This window comes from Panthera leo, chromosome C2, assembly GCF_018350215.1.
Source record: "Panthera leo isolate Ple1 chromosome C2, P.leo_Ple1_pat1.1, whole genome shotgun sequence".
NCBI lineage: Eukaryota > Metazoa > Chordata > Mammalia > Carnivora > Felidae > Panthera > Panthera leo.
Window position 1 is genome coordinate 98,250,811 of NC_056687.1, and position 22,015 is coordinate 98,272,825.

At 36.3% G+C, this 22,015-nt stretch overlaps 1 protein-coding gene across 3 annotated transcripts in view; it reads left to right on the forward strand.

The window, feature by feature from the left end:
• The window catches only part of ZBBX (zinc finger B-box domain containing), a 120,182-nt gene that overhangs the window by 88,804 nt on the left and 9,363 nt on the right, over nt 1-22,015 (forward strand). For 2 of the 3 annotated variants that reach the window (XM_042956166.1, XM_042956169.1), the window contains 4 exons: nt 2,763-3,070; nt 6,422-6,575; nt 7,361-7,477; nt 14,780-15,034. In XM_042956166.1, coding sequence (XP_042812100.1) covers nt 2,763-3,070; nt 6,422-6,575; nt 7,361-7,477; nt 14,780-15,034 — 834 coding nt within the window. The remainder of the gene's footprint in view (nt 1-2,762; nt 3,071-6,421; nt 6,576-7,360; nt 7,478-14,779; nt 15,035-22,015) is intronic. The other variant, XM_042956168.1, reaches the window with a different exon arrangement.

A 22,015-nucleotide genomic window follows, 5' to 3' on the forward strand; every position in this document is an offset into this window, starting at 1 on the left:
GCAAATCCTGAGTCTGTGGCTTGTCTTCTCATTCTCTTGACAGTGTCTTTTACAGAACAGATTTTTAATTTTAATGAAATTCAGCTTATCAATTGTTTCTTTCATGGATCCTGCCCTTGGTGTGTGTCTTAAAAAGTCATCACCATACCCAAGATCATCTAGATTTTTATGTTTTAAGAGTTTTAAAGTTTTGCATTTCACATTTAGGTCTACCATTCTTTTGAGCTAATTTTTGCGAAGGGAGAAAGATCTGTTCCAGATTAATGTGCAGGCATGCAAATGTCCAGTTCTAGCACCATTTGTTGAAAACACTGTTCTCCATTGTTTTCCATTGTCTCCATCAGTTGACTATATCTATGTGGGGCTATCTATGGGTTCTCAGTTCTGTACCATTGATATGTTTTTCTATACTTTTACCAGTACCACATTGTCTTGGGTACTATAATTGCACGGTAATTCTTGAAGTTGTGTAGTGTTGGTCTTTGACATTGTCCTTCTCCTTCAATTCTTATCCTTCTTCTCCTTCAAAAGCCAATGTGTTGGCTTTTCTGGGTCTCTTGCCTCTTCATATAAACTTTAGGATTAGTTTATCAATATCCACAAAATAATTTGCTGGGATTTTAATTGGGATTGCATTGAACCTATAGATCAAGTTGGGAAGAACTGACATTTTTGCAATATTGAGTCTTCTAGCTGTGAACATGGACTATCTCTCCATTTATTTAGTTCTTTGATTACTTTTATCAGAGATTTCTAGTTTCCCCTCATATAGATCTTACATATTTTGTTAAGTTCATTCTTTTAAGTATTTCATTTTTGTGTGCTAATGGTATTGTGTTGTTAATTTCAAATTCCACTTATTCATGTTGGTATATAGGAAAGTGATTGACTGTTGTATCTTGACCTTGTATCCTACAACCTTGAAATAATCACTTATTAGTGCCAGAAGTTTTTTTGTGGATTTGTTCAGATTCTGTACATAAACAATCATGTCATCTGTGAATGAGATTAGATTTTTTTCTTGCTTCCCAATCCGTATACTTATTTCCTTGTTTTATTGCATTAGGTAGAACTTCTAGAAGGATTTTGGAAAGGAGTTGTAAGAGGGGATATCCTTGACTTGTTCCTGATCTTAGGGTTAAAGCATCTAGTTTATCATCATTAAGTATGATGTTAACTATAGGGCTTTTTTATAGGTAGTCTTTATCAAGTTGAGGAAGTTCCCTTTTATTTCTGGTTTGGATCTATTGATATGATCTTGTGATTTTTATTCTTTAGCCTGTTGATGTGACAGATTAGATTAATTTTCAAATGTTGAACCAAGATGTCTAGTTTTTATGACTTAATGGGACTTCCATTGAATACACTAAATTAAATCACACCTCTATTTTTTGCATCAGATTTTAAAGATTAATAAAAAGGCTGCTTTGTTACCTCTTCAGCAGTAGTGGAATTATGCAATCTTGCAAAAATATTACAGAGGTTAGTTGTAGACATTTACATATAGAAAATGGCATCTCTTTGTACCATAAAATCAACTAATTTCTATTCAAGTTTTCAAGGAAAATACAGCATTATTGTGCAAGTTTCATTAAATTGAAGAGCCTTTATAAAATTTTTCTTGTAAAAGTATTTCTGTGTTGTATAAGTAACTGCCTTTCTTGTAGTAATTGTGTGATTTAAGAAGTGATAGTTGTTGGAAATGGAAGTTCTAAATACTATGTGTGATTGCCCAGCTATACAAACATTTGATTGCAACGAGTAAGTCCTTTGAGCAGCAAGGCAGAATTTACATCACTGGAGAGTATTTTAGTCATAGCCTTTACTATTTTATACCATCTATTTATAGAGATAAGATATTTATATTGGAAAGAGTATAGGGACAATCAGATGAAGCTATATTCAATCTGGCTAATGATATACATATTTTTATTTAAAATGAATGCAGTATGATATAAAAATTATTAAATAATTTTTATTTTTCATAAAATTTAGACCAGTGTTTCACAGTCCTGGCTACACATTATGATCACCTGAAGAATTTGGCAGGGTGGGGGTGGGATGGGGGGAGACAGAAACAGTGCTTGAATGCCACTTCCAGTGTCTGATTTAATTGGTTGGGGTCAGGTCCATACGTTGACAATTTTAAAGAGTACCTTCAGATGATTCCATTGTGCACCCAGGTTGAAAACCAATGCTCTAAACCAAGTCGTTTACTTAAAGCAGACATAATGAGGTGGTGACTAATATAATCTTGCTCATTTTGTAGCTTTCCAGAGGCAGGTGTCCCAGCTTAAAGGTTTTTTTGTCCCCTAACTGGTACTGCTCTTGCATCTGGCACATTTCCCTTTGCCCTCACCTTATCACTAACCATTCTAAGGAAGAGAAGCAAAATGTGGAAATAAGGTTCTCTCTGTATTATTTTTCATAAATTGCTATTGTAAAACTTGGCCGAGAGAGGATGTAGGAAAGTGGGAATTGAGCCACAGGCTGAAATAAAAATGTGCATCAATTTCAAATTTTCATTACAAAATAAAATCATGCCTCCTTCCATTAGTCTAGCTCATCAAGGTTTGAATGTGTCAGTAAATTATGATTATCATTCATGAACATAAGCAGAGTAAAAGTATTTTAACACTGATATGTCAGTAAAGAGATGTTGACAAAATAGTGCTTATTGATAAGAGTTTACACCATAGAAGTTTTCATTTATTGACAGTTTAATCAATGTATTTAACTTAGTAAATAATTGTTTTCAACAGCAGTAACTTCAGATACAAAATTTGACACCATTGTGGATCCTGATGTTTATTCTCCTGCCACTGAAAAGTTGGGGGAAAGCAGCTTTTTTGAAAGAAATTTCAAGGAGAAAACTATAGATATGGAAAGTAATCAAAAGTCTGATGATTCCTGCATATCACTTGAGAGCAAGGATTCTTTGCCAAGCAGAGGTTTAGAAAAACCTTCCATTAAGGAGCAATTATCTCAAGACATCAAAGAATCCTTGGAATTTAGCAATCTGCATGAGAGGCCAAACCCTGAAGATTCTAAAACTACAGAGTCACCACTGGTAAGTCTCTATTATGTTTATTATATAAAAAATACTGTAAGAAATGTCATAAGACGCAATACATTCTTAAACATTACTACCTATTGAAGTTACAATGTGCTACCTTATATTATCGTGAGATAGTTGAAGAACGACTCATATGGGAAAGAATGCTAATTACTTACAGGACAAATTCTAATATGGTAAATGCCATGATAACAAACGGGTTTTCTATGACAAATAACACTCTAAGGCCCACCTCATGCACCATAGTAAGAGAGCTGTTACTTTTCTAAATGAAATTTATTATTATGAATAATTTAGTACAAGAAATCCTTTTAGCTTTTTACTGTATAGTCCCGGGTTTAAATGAATTAAATGCAGATATGTAGATAGAACCAGTTTTTGTGGCTTAATGTAAGTATAAGGTTTTAAAGGTAATTCCTTCAAAAACATGGCTAATAAAGATATATGGGTTTAGTTTGTATTTCATCTTAGAGGAAAAGTAAAGTAGCTCATTGTTGCATTATTGCCAAGTTTGGAAACTGTATTTGAATTTCTGTTCTATATATTAAAAATCTTAGGTAATCATGATTACCTAATACATTTTTTGGAAATTAGGCAAGTCAGACATTTGAACAACCCTTCAAAGTCATTTGAAATGAATCTCCGCGGTGCCTAAACTGAAGTGGGGGGACCAACGACATAGAAGAAGGAATGTTGAGCTGCTGCCACTTCTGCTGGGGGGATTGGATTTTTGTGCCCACTTTGTGATGGGCCTTCTTCCCTGCTGAAGTGCAAAACTGAGCTGAGATCTTTGCAAAAACTTGTAATCCCTAGAAGTCTCCTCAGTCACTGAAGGACTACCCTGGGAGATGTACTCACAGATGCAACAAGATGAAGGGCAACTGATTTCTGCAGAGGATCTGGGCCAGGTCCAGAAATATCTTCCCTGAAAAACGGAAATCTTGGGCTTTCTTTGAGTGTAGGTTTACAGTTTAAGTATACATTTCTTACTTAGAAGCCCCAAGTCAACAAATTAACATTAATTTTAATCCGTGTCTATCGAAGCCCTCATATGTCTGCCAAAAGAAATCCAATCCCTTCTAGAAGACATCCCCACAACTTAGCCAATAATAGATTCTCAAAAGTAAAGCCTCATCAGAGATGAGCGTTTCTTCCACCTCCCACAATGAGGAAAAGCAATCATAGAGTGAATTTCTGGAACAGAACTCTAATTTTCTGATGTCCACCTGCGTGTGCAGTGTCCTATGCTGTGGGAGAGGAATCCTGAGCATATGGACCCCAGTTCTTGTATACTGGGTGCAAGCCTGCCTGATCTTTGCCCCAGGGGGAGACCTTGTCTTCCGTAACCTAATAAAAGGCATTTGGGCCAAACTCACAGATATGTAATCTGTGGTAATTTGTATAATGGAAAGCAATCTAGCAGTTAAAATGAATGAAATAGAACTGTTTTTATTTACATGGATACATCTCAAAAATATGAGATTAAAATTTAAATATAAAAGGACACGTAGAGTTAAGTCAATATGTTTTGAAACATTGAAGACAAATGTAATTTTTCATGGATACGTTCAGGCATAATAATAGTCAAAAACATGCATTGGAATAGAGTATGTCCACTTCAATGCAATAATACAATTCACTCTAAAGACTGATTTTTTTGGTATGGATAGCTAAAGCAAAATTTTAAATTACTGATATTAAACTGTGTGATCAAGTCATGTTCTATTACATATCTACATATTTAGAGTATTTCATAATTAAAATTGAAATGTTAAAAAGCTACTACTCATATTTTTATCCCTTCTACTACATTTGTAAAAAAAAAAAAAAACTGGTAAATGATCATGTCATAGAGAATGGTGCCTTATACACAGTGGTAGAATCAACTTTATTTTCATCCCTGATGACTAGACACGAACTGTTTTAATTTTTCTTCCTGCTCTAGAAGAAACCATTCCTTAAGCTACTTAAAGAGACTACTTTAAAATTTTTTTTGCTGGAGTCGAAAACTTAAGAGTGAGCAATAGGGGCAGTTTTTAGTAGTAGAATTTCTTGACTTCCACTTGGGTGCAAGATAGTTGAATCTGCACGTCAGTTTTCAGATATTGAGTCCTTCATAAAGGTGGAATCTATGGAATGAAGTACCAAGTTGTAGGGCAGCAGCAGTGGGGTGGGATAGGCTGCCAGGAAGAACAAGGTCTAGTTGGGAGCTCTTGGTTCTGGCTTGGAAACCACCAACCAGTAGTTAACTCTCTGAGTTTGGGAAACAAGCAAGCAACCCCCCTTTCTTTGTTCTTATCTGGTCACTGGTGCTTTAAAAAAACTGTTCCAGAGTGGCAGTTGTCTAATCCAATTAAGAGCTGCACTAAAGCTGAAGGGTGCTGTAAACTGGTAATCAGTGTCTGGGAGGGCCAAGGGAGATGTCATGAGCAGAGCCAACTTGGACTTGTCTTTGAAGGAGATGCTTCATCGGTCACTATCTTTGTTTTGTAATATTTTGTCATTTATACGACTTATAAATTTGGATAACGTTATAATACATTTTGTGTTGTTTACTCCCTTCAAACAGGCTGTGCTTGGGCATTAATTAGATCCTTTAGGGAGCTGTTAAATACTGAGAGCACTCTGATTATATTTTAAGCCCATCTAGAGTCTCACTTCTGAATCTCTAATCTGTTTCTTAACTAGACTCATGTATGTTTTAGTCCCATTAATATTCTTTCCTAGAATGAAAGCATGTCGTAAAATGAATTCATAGGGTGGGGGAATAATCCCAGGCTTCAAATCAGCCAGAACCTAATTCTGCTAATTTCTAGCTGTATAAACTTCTCAAGTTACTTCGCTCGCTCTTACCGCAGTTTCCTACATGCATATTTGCTTCACAATAAGTATTTTGTTAACTTAGATTTTGTCTATGACCAGATTTGTTTCCTCAGTATTCTGCTTTCATCTTTGAAATTAGTTTCTGTACAGGCAAAGATACTAATGCAAAAGCACAGCATATAGGGGGCATTCTGTTTTCCAGAGTAACTTATACATGAAGACACTAAGGGAATAAAATATAAGAAAGGAGAAAAAAAAAACCCTTTATTTTGTTTTGTCAACTTCTGTCTTCCTTGGGTCGGTGGAACTTTCAGATAATTACTATGTCGTGGTTTAGATGTTTTTCACAACTTTTACTATATATAAATGCTGTGTTATTGTCTATGTCTTCACTACTAGACCCTAAATTTGATGGGGCTGGAATCTGTGCCACGAATGAAGTAGGTGCTCAATGAATGAATGTGCTGCTTTGTGTTGATGAGATAAAGCAAACTTAATTTTGTTGAATATTTTGTTTCCTAGTTGTTACGAGAAATAGCCCTCAGAAGTAAGCCTATAACTGAACAATATCAAGGACTTGAAAGATTCTTTGTTTTTGATAAAAATGAGAGACTCAACTTACTTCCTTCTCATAGCTTAGAATGCAGCTATTCCAGTACTAGGATTACAACTGCAGGTAAATTCAGACACGAAATCAGATGGCCTGTGGACCAACCTAACGGTTTTATGACACTTTTTTTAAAACAGTTCATCCTCATTTTGGGAAATACTGGGTAATTCTGTTCAATGAATAAAGTCATTTTCTTCTCCAGTTGAAATTATTAACCCTGTGTGAGTTGCTGCATATTTGTGTTTGAGGCCATTATCAGAATGTGAGAGGACATAACTATAATGAGGTTGAGGAAAGATTATTTTTAGAATTTAGAATGTAGCCCTTACTAAATAGTGAAAGAGAAATTCTTTGAATCACTTCATTAACTGTTAAGTATTGTATGATGATTCCTAAATACCATCTTAAAAGCAAATCTCCAAATCTCAGGATCTGTGAGATTTCGGAGACATATCTGTAGTTTCCTTCTGAAAGTTACCAATATTCTTAGGTTTCCTAAGAATTCAAATGTATTTATTCATGTAGAAACTATTATACTTTAAGTTATCTTGTTACATACTTGAAAAAATACTTGTTTCTATTCAAACGTGTGTGTGTGTGTGTGTGTGTGCGCGTGTGTGTGTCTAATATGTTTGCAATTTAGAGTTTGCTTCTTTTTGTTAAGCTATGCAAATCTAATGTTGTTTATTGTATCATTATGAGATTCTGTCTCTTATAATATATGCCTCACTGTTATGAATGGTCCTTGCTTAGCTAAATATTATCCAGGAAGACAATAAATAAAATAAAGCAATAACATGAATTTTCCTCCTTTTCAATATTGAAATTAGTTTACCATTTTCCCATATCAGGAGACCGAGAGTGGATGCCAGGCCACAGCATAAGTGCCTCGGCTGATCACGCAGTTGTCTTGGGTGTTGTGCAGACTGCCCTGAACCTGTCCACGAGCAGAACACAGCGAAAGAGGGGTAAGGACAGCCTGAAGGCCACAGCGCCATATTGATGGCTCACTGTTTTTGTTCTTGTTTTTTTTTTAGTTTGTCTCAGCACTTTACTAGGTACCTGAAAATTCGTCTTTGCAGTTTCATAATGTAAACTTATTCATTTTAAGTGGCTGTCTTACATTTTGTCTCCAAAACCAAAAAACCAAGAGTGGTCCTGATTCTTCTCAAAGACATGAGTTAACTTTAGTTATTTTTGTAACAATGTATTAGTGAATAATATTTTTTTAAGTGTAGCTCAGGGTATGTTGTGTATTTTGAGCAATCCTTGTAAAATACATACTTGGTTTTGTTACACTCTCAGGAAACTGTATTTATACTAGATTTTGCATATCATTCACTTGGTTCATATTATTATTGTTATTTTTAAACATGTATTTATTTTTGAGACAGAGAGACAGAGCACAAGCAGGAATGGTACAGAGAGCGAGGGAGACATAATTCCAAGCAGGCTTTTCACAGGTTGTGCAGAGCCTGGTGTGGGGCTTGAACTCGTGAGTCATGAGATCATGACCTGAGCCCAAACCAAGAGTCAGATGCTTAACTGTCTGAGCCACCCAGGCACCCCACTTAGTTCATACTATAATCGGACACAGCCATTTGTGAAAGGAATGGTTTAAGTTAAGATTGCCGCTTGTAGCTGTGGTTAAGATACCTGTGTTCTAAACCTAGTGCTGAATGTGTTAACCCTGGAATCTTGATTTCAGTTCAACTCCATTCTCTAACCAAAACAACTGCAAGATTGTCTATAGGATAACGCTTTTGACGTGTTGAGTCTCATGGTAATATTTTCCTAGGGCGTGTATGCAGAGAATTTTGACATCATTAAAATCAGTAGTTTTATTAGCTCATTATTGGCATCCAGTAATACCTGCTGCAATAAGTTTGCTTTAGGCTCAATGTCATGTGCAGTTGCTGTCGATGACTGATGAATTAAGACACTTTCTGTAGACATGTGTTGAGTATGTTGGCATGGAGCCGGGCCCCGAGGGAAAAGAGTTGCATGAGTCATGTTTCCTCATTTTTGGGGGCTCACAGGTTTGGGAGGAACAAAATGGGTTATTTACCTTCGTTTGAGGCCATCTTCGAGCCAGAAATTTAATTACACGTGATTTGTCCAAAAATGCAAAATCGATATGCCTCTCTTGCCCTAAATCCTATGACTAAAACTCCTTGGCTAGCTTAGATCCTTTTCATATGCACTTATGTTGAGAATCTGTCAGATTTAAAAGTTGTTTTTGGGTTTGTTTTTTTTGGAAAAACCATCCATTTATGATAAATGTTTTTTCTGACTCTGTATTTAGGTACCTATTCTCACATCAAAGCCTTGAGCAGCTTCAAAAATTCTAGTTGCTTCCTTCTGAGGCAGTCAAAGGAACTGTTTTAACAAATTCACATGCATGCTATGAGGAATTTGTTACCAAGACAAATCTTTGTAAATAAGTAGCCAAATGCCTTTAAGTATCAATTTGGAGTGCTCTGTTGAAATCAATAATTTACTATCAAAAACATTTGTAGGAGTACTTACTTTAGGCCGGACACTGCCAGATACTGGTGATACAAAATATACCCTGGTCCCTGCAGTCCAAGAGCTTAGAGTCTAGTGCAGAGGTTCTCAAATGTTAGTTTGAACATGATCACCTGGGAAACCTCTTGTAATATAGATTTCTTGACCTCATTCTTTTTTTTTTTTAATTCTTTTAACATTTATTTTTGAGAGACAGAGCACAAGACGAGGAGGGGCAGAGAGAGAGGAAGACACAGAATCCAAAGCAGGCTCCAGGCTCTGTCAGCACAGAGCCAGATATGGAGCTTGAACCCACGAACCATGAGAGAGAGCATGACTTGGGCCAAAGTTGGACGCCTAACCGACTGGGCCGCCCAGGGGCCCCTCGACCTCATTCTTAAGATTCTGATTTATTAAAGCTGAGATAAGGTCTAGGAATTTGCACTTATTTCATCAACAATTCCATGTTATGCTGATGTACACAGTCCAAAAACCATACTGAGGGAAAACTGCTATACAGAAACGTAAACACATAAATGACCGCATATAAAGTACACATCTTATAAAAGGACTACAGGTGACATACTTTTGGAGACCAACAGGCGATTAATAATAGCATATGTGATCAGTTATGATAGAGGTAGTACATGTGCAGCCTTTTAGGAATAGAAATGGTAAAGTAATTGCTTTGCCGTTGAAAAGGGTAGATCACCAAAGTGTTAGGGACTAGGTGATATTTCAGCTGAATCTTAAAAAATGAATAAGATTTACCAGTTAGGGGCAGAGGGAAATGACTTTCTGAACAGAAGCAGTAGGCTGACATAAAACTAAAAATTTCTTGGCTAAGCTATGAATTACCAAAATCATATTTTCTAAACTGATGCCAACGTATAAAGGAATTCTTCTGTAAGATTTTTAAGTTTGTGAACGTAAAACTCTGAGAGCTGTGAAATACAGCGGTGTTTAGCAGCAAGCCCCCTGATCATCCCCCGCCCCTGCCCAGACCTCCTCCTCCCCCACCCCATCTTCTTGTCTCCGCACAACCATATAGGCATCAGGAAGTGTCCAGGTCAGGAGCCATCTTGCCTCCGTCTGCCCACCGCAGCCTCTTCATCCCTAGAGTCTGCTGATTTCAGCTCTAATACTGATCCTGAATCTAACCGCTTCTACCACAGTTGCCCAAGATGAGCCCAAGCCAGTTGTCCATCATCCCTCATTTGTCTCTCAATTTAACTTTTTGCCTTTCCTGAAAACAAGTTTCCATAATTAATTTCCATCAAATTCTACTGTTTATAGTCAGTGGGTGAATTGTTTATAGTCATAAGCTTGTTTATAGTTTAGAGGGAGCTGATCACATTTTCTGTAAACTTAAATCATAAATTGCATCTTGTCAGTCTCCTGCTTAAAAGCATCTTATAGTTTCATAGACAGCAGGACAAAACTGTTTCTTACCAGACATCACACAGCGGCACTGAGTTGGTCCTGCCTGTCTCCCCTAACCACGTCTTCTCCCACAATGCAGCTACGCTGGCTCTCTTTTTGTTCTCACACAGGCCACGCTCTCTCTTGCTTGTTAGCTTCGGAATTTGCTCTCCCATCTAACCTGGGATGGTCCGCAGCCTCTTTCTCCAACTTCCCCCCCTTTTTCATATGACTGATTCTTTCTCATTTTTCCATCTCAGCCCAGATGCTGCCTCCTTAGAGAGGCCTTCTGAACCCCCCTTTACCTAGTCCCTTGAGACCCCCAATCACCTTTGCCTTCTTTTGTCCTTCTCATAGAACCTATTACTAGGTGAAATCATTTTACTTGTTAATTTTCTGCTCATCCTATGTTTGGTTGGAAAGAAAGCAAGGACCTACCCTGTCCTTCTCATTGGTGTATCCTCAGCGATAGAACACAGCCTGGCATTTTGTCAGCACTCAGGAAGTGTGTCTGCATGAGCGAAGCAGGATAGCAGGACTATCCTGCTATCCTGTTGTGTTAGACTGGACTGCTATCAGTTGTGTTAGTCTGGAGTACAATTGGAGGGTAGGAGCAGTGTCTCCTTCAATTTTGAGTCCTCTGATCCTGACACAGTGCCTGGCAGTTTTAGGATTTGAGAAAAGATTTTGTAATTTAATTAGATTAGGTATTAATTCATAGGTTCTCAGAGTTAGAGGGGATTTAGGGCATCATTCTGTCCAGCTCCTAAATTTTCAGGTGAAATATGCATTTGCATATCTCAGGTCACAAGGTGATTTCTAATTGAGTGAGATTAGACAAGTGCTTCCCACTTTAGCCTTCTTTCTATTAACCCATGCTGCTAAATAAAATGTACGTATAGGTGTGAGAACTCGTAGAAAATACATTTTTATATTTTATGTATAAATTCTTAGTAATTTACACAGTGGAACAAGAATAGCAAAAGACAATGATGTTTTGCACACTTTATTCGGGAATAAAATAGTGGCTCTTTGCTCAGATGTTATTTGTAATTGAAACACTATACAGAAATCGTGTTGCTCTACTCATGTTTCATCCAGTTCTAATGTTTTAACTTAGAATAACAATGACGATTATTGGTTAGATAGTTTTCAGTGAGTGATTCATGCTTTCATATCTGTGTCAGCATTCTTATGCCCGTTGATAGAGCACAAAGCATCCTTCTCTTTTATCTTTCCAATATTTGGGCTGGTCTCATTAGTGATCATACAGCATATATATTCTTTCGCTAATACCAAGGACAATTTCTCTAGTTATTTTTAGAGTATAACTGTGGTCAGTGGTAATTTCTAGTTTCCTAAGATTACACTGCCAGTAATGGCACAAGTTGCTTCAAAAAGGAATTTCTGATGTGTGTAATCTACAAACTAGACTTTAAAAAAAAATCATGGAATGATCCTTTCAATCATGGCATTTTCCATTGGTGCCAGTCTTTTTTCTTTTTAAGTTTATTTGTTTATTTTGAGAGAGAGAGACACAGAGAGAGCAAGTGAGGGAGGGGAAAGAGAGAGGGAGAGGGAGAATCCCAAGCAGGCTCTGCTCTGTCAGTGCGGAGCCTGACGCAGGGGTTGAACTCACAAAGTGTGAAATCATTACCTGAGTTGAAACCAAGAGTTGGACGCTTAAGTGACTGAACCTCCTAGTCACCCCATCGTTAGTGCCAGTCTTAACGGTGTTTCAAATCTTAATCCTGGCAATAACATTAATAAGCTTGTATGTTAATAAGCTTGTGGAAAGAATGATGTACTCACCTAAATAAACAACAAAAAAGGAATAAAATTAAGGATCAGATTGAAGCTTCCTCTGTCACTGTGTTTCAGGTACTTTAAATTACACTTTAAACATATTTTCCATAGGAAAAAATTGTCTGTTTGCTGCGTGCTAAGCATAAATCTGACCCACTCCCAGTGTACTTTTTTTTTTTTTTCTCAGTTGGCATCAATTAACTTCTAATACTGTGGCAACCAGATGTTGTTACAAGAGTTTGGCAAATGTTTGTGTTCTTCTGAATTTTCTGAAGGGCATCTATGTTATGTTAAATTTTTTCAACTCACATTTACCTGTGTTGGCAGAAGTCCAGTTCTTCCTCGTAACATCTTCCATTTATTTTATTTAATTTTTAATGTTTATTTATTTTTGAGAGAGAGAGACACACACACACACACACACACACAGTGCAAGTGAGGTTGGGGCAGAGAGAGGGAGACACAGAATCTGAAGCAGGCTCCAGGCTCTGAGTTGTCAGCATAGAGCCTCACACAGAGCTCCAACTCACAAACCCGTGAGATCATGACCTGAGCTGAAGTTGGATGCTTAATCAACTGAGCCACCCAGGCAACCCTATTTGTTTTATTTTAATCAGAATTCTTCATTCCTCTGAATTTTACTTGACTGGGACACAGCACAATATACATAGGAAGGTGGAGTTTCTCCATAGATGTAGAAGTTTCAGTGCGTACAGTTGAATTACTTTATGCTCATTGGCCTGTGCTTCCACGATTGCCGTTCTTAACTACTGCTTTCTTATATAGGAATGGCAAGTTTGCTTTTTTTTTTTTTGTATTATGTATTGTTATGTATTTGTGTACTTTATGTATTATGTACTTTTATGGATTATAGGTAATAGAGGAAATTATTTCCAAATTCTAGTCATTAAAGTAATCCACAGGGATATTTACATTTATTTGTCTTAAAACATAAACACACTTTTGTCAATACATTTTCTTTAGAATTGTCTCTGTGTGCATAGACACAAAAAGGTCAGACTCTTATTTTAATTTATTCATAATTTCATTCCAACAAAAAATGTTTTCAAAATTGATTTCTGAAATGTTCATTAAAATTGGTGCCCTTTGGGACTTACCTTAGTCAGTTTTAATTGCTTATATAATTACACACTGCATTAGGATGCTTCTTGGGGTACTAGCTACATTCCAAGTAGATTTTTAAGTTTAAGAAAAAGACAAACTCAGTAGTCAGTAAACGTTTGATACATGGCAACTGCCTGTAGTTACTCTTCTGAATCTTACATTTTCCTTTGACTCGAGTGGACATAATGTTATAATGGCATATGTTCAGTCAAATCATGATTTTCATGATAATGATAATAGCACTTCTTTAAAGAACCCAATTTTTACCCAAAACCAATTTGTATTAAGGGAATACAAGGTTATCTTAGAAATTATTTATATTTAACATAAATATATTTATTTAAATCTAAATAGTGATTCATTACATATAAAAATATACCTGTACTATGAATTTCTAAATTTGTACTTTGAATATTCCTTTGGCCTTCATTAAAGAATCTTGTGAACAGTACCAAAAGATATCTATATCTATCTACATCTATGTATCTATACATAGATATAGATATGTGCCTATATATATATATATATATATGCTATTTATATTTATATCTATTTATATCTATATTTATATATATCTGTATGTATCTATATGTATAGATATCTATAGATACATGTATCTATAGATATCTATCTATATTATCTATCTATAATTAATTTATATTAGTGTAAGATTTAAAAGGATTTTTTTCTTACTATGAAAGAAACACACATGTTGAAGAAACCAACTAAATCAGCCTTTGAAATAGGTCAGGACAAAGTTGTGACTGCCTTAGTGGAACAAAGTAATAAACCTGAGGTAGATCTATGTTTCTGAAACTTTTCCACTAATTGCCCTATAAAGCAACAGAGAGTGAACTCATATTTAGGAAAATAAGAAATATGATCTCAATTTCTTTAAAGCCTATATTTTTCTAAAAGCGTTTTCATACTAATATTTTGTGTCCATATTTGTTTTAGTAGAAGAATGTTAAGCACCATCAAATAAAATTCACTAGGTTCACTAGGAAGTGGTACCATGTCTATTCTATGGGTTTTTTTTTTCTCTTAAAAGGCAGAGTTTGGTATAATCCTAGAATTTAAGAAACAGGACACATATTTAAGAAAAGAAAAAAAGAAACGGCACAGTTTGGATGGCTATCGGGTAGATTATAAAATTGGATATTGAATTGTTCTGGAATTGACTTCGTTCACAGAAGTTTTGCTTCAGTTAATATTAAAATTAACTTGTCTTTTTCTGAATGTAAGAAAAAAAAAAAAGAGCAAAATAACCCCAAAGTGTTCTTTATGATGTAGGGAAAGTAACTTGGCATTAACTGCTCTAGGTTCAAAGGGATGGTATTTTGTATCTTTAAGCATTCATTCAGAAATTTTAAAACAGTTGATTAAAATTTTTTTATTTTTCATTTTAGGGGAGATATCACAGAGACCTTCAACAGCACATATACCCCTCTCCAACTCTGTTAAAAAAAGCTCCGGTTGCCTCTTCTCCCACCCTCGATCAAGAAGTGCAGCTGTTCGATCGTTATCTAGAGCTGCTTCTGAAATTTCAGAAATTGAATACATTGATATTACTGACCACACTGAGCCTTTCTTAGATGACACTGCTGATAAGCAAACCTTAGACAATTTGGAAAAAGAATTAAATGTGCTGGGAAATCTTGCAGGTAATGCTATTTTTTTTTTTTTTTTTTTACTGTAGACAATGTTAACTCTGCCTTCTGCTTGATTCTTTTTTTTTTTAATTTTTTTTTAATGTTTTTATTTATTTTTGAGACAGAGAGAGGCAGAGCATGAGCAGGGGAGGGGCAGAGAGAGAGGGAGACACAGAATCCGAAGCAGGCTCCAGGCTCTGAGTTGTCAGCCCAGAGCCCGACGCGGGGCTCAAACTCACAGACTGTGAGATCATGACCTGAGCCGAAGCCGGACGCTCAACCGACTGAGCCACCCAGGCGCCCCTCTGCTTGATTCTTTATAACATCCTCCAAGAAAACAAGGCTTTCCCTTTTTCCCTCATATAACTGTTAACCTTTGTATTTGTTTCCTTGGATATCCTCTGACATCTCCCTGAGAATGTTACCAAATGGGTGGATGCCCACACCAGAGATGGCCCCCTTAGCCTACATAATACACAGTTAAAATGGAATAAGGAGGGGCTCCTGGGTGGCTCAGTTGGTTACGTGTCCAACTTCGGCTCAGGTCGATTTTGTGGTTCATGAGTTCAAGCCCCGCGTTGAGCTCTGTGCTGACAGCTCAGAGCCTGGAGCCTGCTTCAAATTCTGTGTCTCCCTCTCTCTCTGCCACTCCTCTGCTCATGCTCTGTCTCTGTTTAAAAAAAAATGTGGCATAAGGAACTTCATGTGGACGAAATATATATTTTTTCTTCTTTCTACAAACCTGCTGAGTGGCTAATCTCTGTAGCTTTATTAAAGCTACTGCCCAACACCCTTGTTGGAGGATTGAGCTGTTAGATCTTTTAAAGCAGTATTTGGCAAGCTTCAGTGCCAATGCACTGAAATGCAGATTCTGGGATGGGGCCCAGGATTCTGCACATCTGACCAGTACCCATTTGATGCCAGTGCTGCTGACTGGCATACCAGTTTGAGGAGAAATTAGACTGCTGCATTCCCTTTCCTAAAATCTCAGTGATTGTAGTCTAGCAAATCATAACCATATTCGTGAACATACAAGGGTCTGGTTCAGTAACAGACCCCAGGGGAATCAGTCCTCTTTTCATCAGGAAGTTGTTCATGCAGTTGTTCCTGCCGCACATCCAAGAAGCAGGCCAGAAACTTCCACATGTGCTTGCTTTTTGGTTTGTGTTTGTTTGTTTGTTTGTTTGTTTGGTTGGTTGGTTTTTAGTGATATCCTCCTCTGTTCACCTCAGAATAAAAAACTTTTCTATTTGCATAAAAAGAACATATCTTGGCTTTGAAAAATTCAAGAAATACCAAAAAATACTAAAAGGGAAGCCAAAATCCTCACAAAATCTTAATCCTTAATCCTTAATATGAAATCCTTTATATGAAAACAACCATCTTATTTGATGAGCAAGTATTAATATTTTAAACATCTGCTTATGTCATGAGTATACATATAAAAATACATAGTTAGAAGGATGAATAGATTGAAGGAAAGACAGTAGTCATTTTATAAAAAATAAATTTAGGCTCTACGTATTTTTAAATGGTTACATATTTACTCAATTAAAACAAAAGATAAATAGAAATGAAACTAATGGAAATTATAGATTTCAGGTACTTTTTCATCACAAAAATATTAAGTTGAACTATATGAAATTGCTTTTTGTAGACAAGAAACAGTGGGATATTGGCAATTTTATATAGTCTGTCTTGTACTTTTATGTAAATATCCCTTTAAAAATTAAGAAAAAGGTAAAAAAGAAATAGTAAGCAATCAAGACCATTTATAATTATCTATGATTTAGTTTTATACAATAATGATGAAATCCCTATAATAAAGATGAGGACTTATTTGTTGTGTTTTTTAGCCACATGTGATTATAAATACTATTGAATATATTGCTATTATAGTTACAATTTTTCATTTTTTTAAGGTTTCCTTTTATTTCCTTTTTCTTAGTGAAAATTCATAAAGATTAGATGATCAGTACCAGCATTTTTATTTTGGCTTTCCAATTTTGAGCCTTTATTTTAAATATATTTTTTAATGTTTTATTTTATTTTTCAGAGAGAGAGAGAGAGAGAAAGAGAGAGAGCGAGCATGAGCAGGGGAGAGGCAGAGAGAGAGGGAGACACAGAATCTGAAGCAGGCTCCAGGCTCCGCTCTGTCAGCACAGAGCCCAACTGGAGGTTCAAACCCATGAACTGTGAGATCATGAGCTAAGCTGAAGTTGGACACTTAACCGACTGAGCCACCCAGGCACCCCTTGAGCCTTTTATTTTGATTCAGCTCTAGAAGATTCGATTGTGACATTCTTGAGAATTTGTTTCATCTTTACGGCTGAATGGCAAATTAGCTAGATTAATCTAGTGGATCACACTTTTTTCCCTCTGCATTTAGTAGACATTTCTCCACTGTCTTCTGTGCCTCATTTTGATGCAAGTTGGTACTTAGCACAGTTTTTCCATTTACTTTTGTTTGGTTGAATTTAATTGTAGCTCTATTACTCAAGTTCTTTCATGTTTGAGAATGAGTGCTTCCTTTATATTTAAACGGCAAATTGACTGAAGGTAATATAGTTGAGGCATTTTTCTTGTAAACCTTGTATATGCTGACTCATTGTTATCTGTGTCTGAATTCTGTTATGAAGTAGTTTGAGGTCACCTTTATTTTTTTCCTCACTCTCTCTCTTGCATGTGACAGGCTTCTTTCCTGAATGGATGTTTGAAGAATTTTTTCTTAATCTTTGAAATTCAATAACGGGACCAGGAATGTGTTTCAATATCAATAATTCAGCATTTCTTAAAGCAGTGGGCTCTCTTTCTATCTATAGAAAAATTGCTCCTTATTTTCAGAGATATTTTCTGCTGTTATATATTTGAATTGCTTTTCTGTTCCATATGGGATTATCCTGCTGACGAACCTATTTTGTCTGTGTTGGATCTTCTTTGTACAATGTACTTACATTTTTGTCAACTCTTTTAACCAGTTTTATTTTCCTTTGCATTTACTGCTTTACCTTCAGCTTGTCTTCTATGTTGGGATTTTAATTTTCAGCTACAGTTATAATCCGTTCTTTATTGACTGATTTAATACATTAGCTTTCTAAAGGTATTCTTTGATTTCTTTTTGTAAATTTTTACTTTGATGTATTATAAACTTATGGAAAATTTTCAAGAATGCAAGAATAGTACAAGGAGGGGCGCTTGGGTGGCTCAGTCAGTTGAGTGTCTGACTTCAGCTGAGGTCATGATCTCATGGTTCATGAGTTCAAGCCCCACATCAGGCTCTGTGCTGACAGTTCAGAGCCTGGAGCCTGCTTCATGTTCTGTGTCTCCCTCTCTTACTTCCCCACCCCCACTCATGCTCTGTCTTCTCTCTCTCTCTCTCTCTCTCAAAAATAAATATTAAAAAATTTAAAAAGGAGAGAGAATAGTAGAAGGAATTACTGTATACTCTTTACCGAGTTCACTACTTGTCTTTTGTGCTATTTGGATATATGTATACACGTACACACACGCACACTGTACTTTTTTGTGAATCATTTGAGAGGAGGTTATAAACATTATGAGGCTTGATCAAAAAAAATACTTGAGTGTAAAAAAATACATCAGTCAGTGTGTGTTACCCACGAACAGGACATTTTTTCAAGGATCATAATACAATGATCAAAAATCAGGAAATTTAACATTGATACAATATGATCCTCTACTCTAGTCCACAGTGCCTATCTAATTTTTAAAACTTGTCTCAGTAGTGTTCATTATAGCTTGTTTTTTTCTGGTATCGGATCCTATCCAGGAACAGGTGATCATTGAAAAATTTTTTTCTTGTTAACATCTGACATGACGTTTGATCTTTGAGATTAGTTTTGCTGTTTTTAATTAATTAATTTTTAATTGAAATGTGATTGACTTACCATAACCTTTTAGTTTCAGCGGTACATAATAGTGATTCAGTGTGTTTATACATTATGAAATAATCCCCATAGTAAGTTCACTTACCATCATCTGTCACCACACACAGTTATTACAACATTATTGACTATATCCCCTATGCAGTACATTATATCTCTATGACTTGTTTATTTTATAACTGGAAGTTTGTACCTCTTAATCCCCTTCACATGTTTAGCTCACTCCTCCCACTCCTTTCCTCTCTGGTAACCAACAGTTTGTTTCCTATATCTATGAAACTGTTTCTGTTTTGTTTTATGCATTTGTTTTGTTTTTTTTAGATTCCACATATAAGCGAAATCATGTGGTATTTGCCCTCCATGTTGTCGTAAATGGCAAGGTTTCATTCCTTTTTTTATGGCTGAGTAATATTCTGGTGTGTGTGCATGTGTGTGTGTGTGTGTGTGTGTGTATCTCACATCTTTATGCATTCATATATTCATGGACACTCAGGTTGCTTCTATATCCTGGCTATTGTAAATAATGGTGCAATAAATATTTGTAAATAAATATTGTAAATAATTGCAATAATGCAATGAACATATTGGTGCAGATAATCTCTTTGAACTGGTGTTTTCATTTTATTCGGGTAAATATCCAGAAATGGAATTGCTGGATTGTATGGTAGTTATATTTTCACTTATTTTGAGGAACCTCCGTATTGTTTTCCATAGTAGCTGCTCCAATTTACATTCTTACCAACAGTGTCCGAGGGTTTCCTTTTTTCCATGTCCCCACCAACACTTGTTTTTTTTTTTTTTTGTCTTTTTGATAATAACCAATCTGATGGGTGGTATATCATTGTGGTTTTGGTTTGCCTTTACCTGATGGTTAGTGATATGGAGCATATCGTTTCATGTGATTGTTGTCCTTCTGTTTGTCTTCTGAGAAATGTCTGTTCAGGCCTGCTCATTTTTTAAATGCATTGCTTTTTTTTTTTAATTAAAAAATGTTTGTTTGTTTGTTTATGAGAAAGAGAGTGGGAAAGGAGCAGAGAGAGAGGCAGACAGAGAATTCCAAGCAGGCTCTACACTGTCAGCACAGAGCCTGATGCAGGGCTCCATCCCACGAACTATGAGATCATGACCTGAGCCAAAACCAAGAGCTGGATGATTAACTGACTAAGCCACCCATGTTGTTTGCTTTTTTGATACTAAGTTGTGTAAGTTCTTTTTGTAGTTTGAATATTAATCCATTATTGGCTGTATGACTTGCAAATATTCTTCTCCCATTCAGTAGGTTGCCTTTCCATTTTGTTAATGGTTTCCTTTGCTGTACAAATGCCATTTAGTTTGATATAATCTCATTTGTTCATTTTAGCTTTTCTTGCCCTTGCCTGAGGATACTAGTCCAAAAATATATTGCCAAGACCAGTGTAAAAGAGTTTACTGCCTATGGTTTCTTGTATGAGCCTTATGATTTTAGGTGTTAACATTCAAGTCTTTAATCCATTTTTTTTTTTTAACGTTTATTTATTTTTGAGACAGAGAGAGACAGAGCATGAACGGGGGCGGGTCAGAGAGAGAGGGAGACACAGAATCTGAAACAGGCTCCAGGCTCCGAGCCGTCAGCACAGAGCCCGACGCGGGGCTCGAACTCACGGACTGCGAGATCATGACCTGAGCCGAAGTCGGCCGCTCAACCGACTGAGCCACCCAGGCGCCCCGGTCTTTAATCCATTTTTAATCTATTTTTATATGTGGTATAAGATAGTGGTGCAGTTTGATTCTTCTGTGTGTAGCTGTCTGCCCAGTACCATTTATTGTAGAGACTGTCTTTTCCCCATTGTATATTCTTGTCTTTTTTGTCATAGTTCAATTAACCATGTATATGTTAAGCTTTCTGTTCTCTTCTATTGATCTATTGTTTCCATGCTTTGTAGTGTAGTTTGAAATCAAAAGGTGTGACACCTGAAGCATTGCTCTTTTCTCTCAAGATGCTTTGGCTATCTGGGATCTTTTGTGGTTCCATACAAATTTTAGGATTCTTTGTTCTAGTTTTATAAATATGCCATTGGTATTTTTATGGAGATTGCATTGAATCTTTGGATTGCTTTGGGTAGAGTGGACATTTTAGCAGTATTTATTCTTCTAATCCATGAGCATGTTGTATCTTTCCATTTATTTATGCTGTCTTCTTCCATAAGTATCCTACAGTTTTCAGAATACAGGTCTTTCACCTCCTTAAATTTATTTCTAGGTACTTTATTCTTTTTGATGAAATTGTAAATGGGGGTTATTTTTTATTTCTCTTTTCGATATCTTTTTACTATGTATAGAAATGCAACTGATTTCTGTATATTAATTTTGTATCCTGTGACTATACTGAATTCATTTATTAGTTCTTAGAGTTTTTTGGTTGAATCCTGGTTCTTCTATATTCAGTGTCATGCCATCTGCAAATAGTGAGCATTTTACTTCTTCCTTTCCAATGTGGGTGACTTTTTTTTCTTTTTCTTGCCTATTTGCTGTGATTAGGACTTCCAATGTTGAATATGTTGAATGAAACATGAAAGTTCAATAAAAGTGGTAACAGTGGGCATCCTTGTTCTGATCTTAAGCTTTTCATGGTTGAGTATAATGTTAACATTTGGGTTTGTCATATACGATCTTTCTTATGTTGAGGTGCATTTCTTCCATACCCATGAGTGGAGTTGGCCCAGGGTGTACCACGGTGGGGTTGTCTTCGGGAAATGGCTGCAGCTGTTCTAAGCTAGGGGCCCGGGCTTGTTGGGTCAGTTCGAGCAGGCCAACTATAGTACCTGGACCTTGCTTTTGTCTGTGCTATCAAGGTGGAGGGGGGACATAAAAAATGGCACTTTCAGGGCACCTGGTTGGCTCAGTCAGTTAAGTGTCTGATACTTGATCTTGGCTCAGGTCAAGATCTCATGGTTTGTGGGTTCAAGCTCTGCATTGGGCTCTGCGCTGACAACATGGAGCCTCCTTGGGATTCTGTCTCTCCTTCTCTCCACCCATCCCCCACGTATGTGTGCTCTCTCTCTCAAAATAAATAAACGTTAAAAAAATGGCACTTGCTGGTCCTTTCAAC